This window comes from Mustelus asterias, chromosome 18, assembly GCF_964213995.1.
Source record: "Mustelus asterias chromosome 18, sMusAst1.hap1.1, whole genome shotgun sequence".
Lineage (NCBI taxonomy): Eukaryota > Metazoa > Chordata > Chondrichthyes > Carcharhiniformes > Triakidae > Mustelus > Mustelus asterias.
Genome location: NC_135818.1, coordinates 85,756,736 through 85,763,965, shown reverse-complemented (window position 1 = coordinate 85,763,965; position 7,230 = coordinate 85,756,736). Strand labels below are relative to the sequence as shown.

Here is a 7,230-nt window from a genome sequence, read left to right as displayed (position 1 = left end):
GTACAGTTGCAGCAAGACATCCCCACTCTTATACTCCAACCCCTTTGATATAAGGGCCAACATTCCAATAGCTTTCCTGATTATCTGCTGTACCTGTGTGCTAGCTTTCTGTGTTCCATGCACAAGTTCCCCCCCAAGTCCCTTTGTGTTGCAGCTTTCTGCTGTTTCTCTCTATTTAAACAATAATCTTTTGTTCTCCCTTCCAAAATGAATCACTGCACATTTTTCCACATTATATTCCATTTGCCAATTTTTGCCCACTTATTTAACCTATCAATATCTCTCTGTAAGATGTTTGTATCCCTCTCGCAACTTGCCTTTCCATTTCCAGGATTTCAATTCCTCCTTTCAGTATTCCTCTGCCTTGGATTGCCATGTGCGTTTAATCTTCCACGCAATCTCTCAGGTACCCAGCCCTGCCAACAAAACACTACCAAACTTTTGATTTACCTTGGAGGTCTGGCTTCTTACTTTAAATTTGATTCTTGCAGTTGTCTTTTTAATTCAGAGCAAGCCTTCTGCTTTTAACCTGTCTGCCCTGGCAGAGTGGTGTACAGTGCATCAGGAACAGCACGGCACTGGGTAGGTTTTCTATGTTGCACTCACCTTGAAGTCTCTGCTCTGATGAAGGATTATCCAGACTCGAAACGTTGGCTCTATTCTCTCTCCACAGATGCTGTCAGACCTGCTGAGATTTTCCAGCATTTTCTGTTTTTGTTTCAGATTCCAGCATTCGTAGTATTTTGCTTTCACTTTGAAGTCTCCTGTGAACTGAGGACCACCTGTGCACACCATTCTTTATCAATCGGGTTTTAGGACCGATGTAATTTCCCGCTGGCACGGTGCAAGGTTGGGAGGCCTGACAGGTTTCCGGCAGCCAGCTGTTTTAATGACCATTCATGAGATCCAAACTAATGTAAATGGCATTCACACCACCTGCCAGTGGGAAGACTGACCCGCCACTGGTAGGATTGCAACATGTTTTCACACCGGCGGATTTCTAACTCTTTGGTTCCGGCTAGATTCTCCACTCCCGCCTACCAGCAAACCTGCCGCAGGTGGGATTGGAGAATTCTGTCCAACAGTTCAGGCAGCATCTGTGGACAGAGAAACTGAGTTAACGTTTTGAGTCCAGTATGACTTCTATTATGAGCAAAAGTAAACAAAGGGATATTTACGTGTGCTGTTCCATCCTCGAGGTATTAACTCTTTGTAAGCTGAATCTAACTTTGTATTGATAGCATAGATGAAAATATCCGATCCTAAAAGTTTCAAAATGTTACATGTATATTTTATACACGTGATAAGAGAATTGAAGCTTTGTATATAAAGATGGTGTGGCGGATTTAGTATCTTTTGTGGAGAAGAGCTAGTCCTGTGCCTATTATAGTTTAGCTGGAATAGTCAATGCTGAGGCCTACCATACATTTGTTCCTTCCTCAGCTGCTTATTAAGACCCACAGTGTGATAGTGCATCTCACTCCAACTATATCAAATGTGAACAATGTAGAGAGCTATGATTCACTCTGCGATGAACCAATGCATCAGCTCCTGGAAAAGACCAGTGAAGACGACTATGATACTGATGTGGATCTTGATGGTAAGAAAGGAGATATCATGATCAACTTGTTATTCATGCAGTGTTCAAAACTAACCCTGGCCCCTACCATTTCAGCGGGACATGTAATAAGGGATGGGGAGGTGGGGTATTTGCAGTGCATTTGTCTGTAGCCATGATCAAACTTGTGACTTTGTGCACTCCATGTGCCAATCACTAGTAAGTCCCATTGTAAGGTTTGACTGAAGTGAACAGCAATACTGATGTCTCTCACCGTCCTGTAAAGGAAGGAGTGTTTGCATTTATACAGCACCTTTCCTGGCCTTGGAATATTCTAAAGCACCTCATAGCCACTTTTGAAATAGACACTCCTGTAATATGGAAGAAGGTAGCGATCAATTTGTGCACCATAAATTGCCATGAGGTCATTTACTGCCACCTGGAAGGGCGCTGAGAGAGGGCACTGTCTGAGAGAGACAGATTTAAAATCAGTAAGGGAACAGACTTGATGGGCCAAATGGCCTACTTCTTCTGCTTTTATATCTTATGGTCTTATGGCACCTTGGTTTGATGTCCCATCAGAAAGCTAACACTATGTTAACATAGTTCTCCCTGAGAATGACAGTGTCAGCCTGGATAATGTCTTTCAGGTGATCGAGGCCTCTTGGGTGATAGAAAAGATCCCATGACATTATTCAAAGATGAGCAAAAGTACAGGGCAATATTAATGCTTCAACTAACATCGCTGACACAGAGTACCTGGTCATTATCTCATTGCGTGGGCTCTTGCTGTGTACAAATTGGTTGCCTGCATTACGGCAGAGACAAAGCTTCAAAAAAGACGAAACTTTTAATAAGTGTCTCATTGATTGTAAAGCATTTTGGAACAGGTTGGGCAAGGTACTGAACATTAGCTATTGTGCTCCACATTTTGCACTGAGTTAGACCTTAGCAAGGACACAGTGGAGGCATTATAATTGGTATCAATAATCTTTGTTGAGGAATAGTGGGAAGATAATGGGTGATGGGCGATATGGGAAATTGGCAAAAGTTCCTGGTCTGACCTTCATTCAATGATCTCTAGGAAATCCCAGTGACAACAGTGGGACCAGAAGGTCCCACTCCCTGCCAATGGTGCACCACCTCCCGCCGCGAGAAATACGCCATTGGGAGGCCAGAAATTCTCACTCCAGGCATCTTAGTTTGAAAACTTGAGTTGGACGTTTCAGGAGTGTAATTAGGAAACATTTCTACACACAAAGGGTGGAATTGAACCCTCCACCTCATCTGTTGTGTGGGCTCGGAGCTTGGTCAGGGCCATTTTGATGGGGCCATTTAAGCACAAGATGCAGAGCTTTTCAACTTCCCACCAATAAAGTCGGTTGGCGAAGGTTGAGTTTTGTCTTCCTGCCCCTAAGCTATTTGAGGCTCTGAAATGACCAATTAAGAAACATAAGGGCCTTATCCCACCGCTGCAGCTGTTCTAGTGCCAGCAAAAGGGAGTGGGGTGAGGGGGAGATGTTGGGGGCAGAACACATGGCATGGCTGCTGGGTATGTCCTGTTTCTGCACTGTCTATTCCATAGCATTAATTTTATCCTGAATTGTTTAAAAGTAGTTTTATCTTTCCCATTCCTCTCCACCCCACTTCCGCTGCCACCAACCCCCCCCCCCCCCCCCCCAACCCCCGCCACCCCTCTCCCTCCCCAACCAACTTTGAAAAGGGAAACCTGGTGAGACTATAACTGAGGAGCAGGTCTATCGTAAGGCATGTGAGGACATTGGAGTCAGCCCGATATCTTACTACATTCGGCACCACCACGATTCTCATCTTAACCTGAACTACCGCTGCATGTCACCCAAAGCAGTGAAGGCCCTGTCAATTGCACTCGTGGTAAGTATCTGTTATCTACGAAGAAGGATTGATTGGGGCAGTGAAATCTGTAAAAAAAAAGCCTTTAATCATTCAGGTTCAAACTGTACCTGCAATGGGAAATCTTGGTTTGGATCTTGCCTTGATTGAGAAGTGGGAAGAGCTCCATCCCTCAGCATTGTAAGCTCATGACTTTAGGGGGAATCGCAAGCATTCACAAACAGAAACTTAAAGGTCACGGAAACCGAATGGGATAAAAGTCAAAGAAGATGACAAGAGTTGAAACTGATTCCCGAACACAGAACCATAACGAACAGAGTAAAGGAAAGAGACAAAGTAACAGAACCACAGATTGCAAACACAACAAGTGAATGTATCATAGAATCATACAGTGCAGAAGAGGCCCTTTGGCCCATTGAGTCTGCGCCGACACATTAGGAATATCTGAACTCCCACCTAATCCCATCTGCCAGCACTTGGCCCATAGCCTTAATGTTATGATGTGCCAAATGCTCATCCAGATACATTTTAAAGGATGTGAGGCATCCCGCCTCTACCACCCTCCCAGGCAGCACATTCCAGACTGTCACTACCCTCTGGGTTTTTCCACACATCCCCCCTAAACCTCCTGCCCCTCAGCTTGAACCTATGTCCCCTTGTGACTGACCCTTCAACTAAGGGGAATAGCTGCTCCTTATCCACTCTGTCCATGTCCTTCATAATCTTGTACAACTCGATCAGGTCACCCCTCCGCCTTCTCGAACGAAAACAACCCATGCCTATCCAACCTCTCTTCATAACTTAAATGTTCCATCCCACGCAGCATCCTGGTGAATCTCCTCTGCACCCCTTCAGTGCGATCATATCCTTCCTATAATGGAGTACTGCACACAGTACTCCAGTTGTAGCCTCACCAAAGTTCTATACAACTCCAGCATGACTCCCCGCTTTTGTAATCTATGTAAGAGTTTTAACAACACCAGGTTAAAGTCCAACAGGTTTATTTGGTAGCAAATACCATTAGCTTTCGGAGCGCTGCTCCTTCGTCAGATGGAGTGGAAATGTGCTCTCAAACAGGGCACAGAGACACAAAATCAAGTTACAGAATACTGATTAGAATGCAAATCCCTACAACCTCTGACCTAATCTATGCCTCGATTGATAAAGGCAAGTGTCCCATATGCCTTTTTCACCACCTTACTAACATGCCCTTCTGCCTTCAAAGATCTGTGGACAAACATGCCAAAATCCCTTTGTTCCACAAAACTTCCTAGTGTCTTACCATTCACTGAATACGTTCATGTCAAATTATTTCTTCCAAAGTATATCACCTCACACTTTTCAGGGTTAAATTCCATCTGCCACTTATCTGCCTATTTGACCATTCCGTCTATATCTTCTTGTAGCCCAGGACACTCTGCCTCACTGTTAACCACCCGGCCAATCTTTGTGTTCTTGAACATTGGTGGAAATGGGTGATAATGATAAATGGGTAGTCTGTTTTATATCCTGCTTCATTTTCTTTAACTCAGCTATAAAACAGGCTGTTGATTCGCTCACCCCCATGTATGCCAGTACCCAAGACCAATTTTACAACACATGCAGAGAAACCTAAACACAGTGAGAAATATAGTGAGGGATAGAGGCAGACAGAAAGGGATGTGAATGTGGGTATGATAGCAAACGATGCACCTGAACAGGGCGGGGTGCTAGGGGCCCGGCTTACTAAACGGTGGGTCTTCACTTAAATAAAACTTCTCCGGTTCACTGCCTGATCAGTGGGCAGGAAAGGCTGGTGAGTTGGGGCCCTGTGGGTATGGTCTGTGACAGCCAGTGGGTGCAGGCTGCTCCAGGGCAATCATATTGGGATTAGATCAGATTGGAAACTTAATCTCCGGCCTCCCTCTTAACTCCATTACCTCCTTCTCATCATTGGGACTGTCAGGGAAGACCAAAACAAGCCAGCAAGTTTGAGAAAGCTGAGACTGAGAACAAATACTGGGAACAAAGAATAGGCAGAGAGAGTAAGAATGAGAAGAGACAGGTAGAATGAACACAATTTTCATTGTTCTGCAGACTAATACATCAGTGACTACATTGGAGCTAGAACATGGTGGAATCAATGCAGAAGGCATGCAATATCTGATGGAAATGTTAGTTGAAAATTGTTTCATCCAGACTCTGGTAAGATCATTTTGTCTTTTTTAGGAGTGGCTGCAGTTGACTCATCGAGCTCTCATTAACTGAGCCTAGCAACATTTATTGTATGCTGTGCCATAGAAACAGGAGAAGGCCATTCAGCCCCAGAGCCTGTTCCATCATTCAGTTAGATCATGCTTGATAAATACAAGAATCTTGAGGTGGGTTGCAATGAGGGGTAAGGAAATCTTTAAGCTGTGGAGTGAGATATGTAGCACAGATCTCATGACCTTGTCAACATTGGTTGGACATATTTCTGGAAGTGTCACCACATCACCTCCATTTGCCGTGCCCCCACACACCAGCCATTGGTCCCGCAACACGTTGCGCCATTTCACACCTTCCCATGGACAATTGGAAAGTGAATAGACTCTTCAACAGATTCAATAATCCCCGATTGTCAAATAACTTTTATTTTTCAGTTGTCTGAAATATTTATAACTAATAAAGTGAAAACCTTTATATACTTAATATCCCTATGTTTTTTTCTTAATCATGAGTGTTACTCCCCAAACAGTGACATGAAATTAATCTTTAATTCCTGGAGACTCCAGGACATCATACATTACCTAGTATAGTTCTGTAACATAGAGTCATAGAGGTTTACAGCATGGAAACAGGCCTTTCGGCCCAACTTGTCAATGCTGCTCTTTTTTTTAAATCCCTTAGCTAATCCCAATTGCCCACATTTGGCCCATATCCTTATATATCCATCTTACCCATGTAGCTAAATAACTATGTGGATGAAATCTGATATGTTTTTATATTACTTTTATTTCTAGCAAAGACTAAACATGTAATGTAGGCAGAATTGGTTTAACCTGTGCTCTTAAAAGTTAAGTTAAAGTTAATTTATTAGTCACAAGTAAGCCTGACATTAACACCGCAATGAAGTTACTGTGAAATTCCCCTAGTTGCCACAGTCCGGCGCCTGTTCGGGTCAATGCACTTGATCAGCATGTCTTTCAGACTGTGGGAGGAAACCGGAGCACCTGGAGGAAACACACGCAGACATGGGGAGAATGTGCAAACTCCACACAGACAGTGACCCAAGCCGGGAACCAAACCCAAGTCCCTGAAAGGCAGCAGTGTTAACCACTGTGCCACCGTGCCGGCCCTTTCCACTCAATGATGCTGATAACATTAGAGAAGGATCCATTTCTGCACCAAAGACATTGCACGACAAAGATGAACACAAACAGATTATAAATCACATAACTAAACTACATGAATAATAATGAGCTTGAAGGTTTATTGAGATTGACGCAGGTTCTACATCACAGCAATAGATTGCAGTAACGTGAAAATTCAATATGTTGTGTCGCACATGCATTGAAGGACTTTGCACAAATAAGCCATGACTCAGGAAAAGCAATAAGAGTTAAAGGTTGCATGTTTTCTCATGAAGAGGTCAGGAGGCTTGTATTGTTGAACAATGATGGTTGATCAGTAACAAATAATTGTTTACATATACATAGGCCAGAATTCTCTGATGTCGTAGTCCCCACCACAGCTGCCAGCGAGCATGGAGAATTTGGCGCTCAGCTGGAGAATCCCAGCCATGGGTGAGGTCAGAGAATTCCAGCCATAGGTTACAGGCT

General features: G+C 43.8%; 1 protein-coding gene across 1 annotated transcript in view; it reads left to right on the top strand.

Moving 5' to 3' along the window:
• The first annotated feature begins 1,539 nt into the window (after positions 1–1,539).
• The window catches only part of lrrc74a (leucine rich repeat containing 74A), a 31,877-nt gene continuing 26,186 nt past the window's right edge, over positions 1,540–7,230 (top strand). Inside the window, exons 1-2 of the mRNA XM_078233139.1 lie at positions 1,540–1,683; positions 5,507–5,614. Of these exons, the coding sequence (XP_078089265.1) occupies positions 1,540–1,683; positions 5,507–5,614 (252 nt within the window). The remainder of the gene's footprint in view (positions 1,684–5,506; positions 5,615–7,230) is intronic.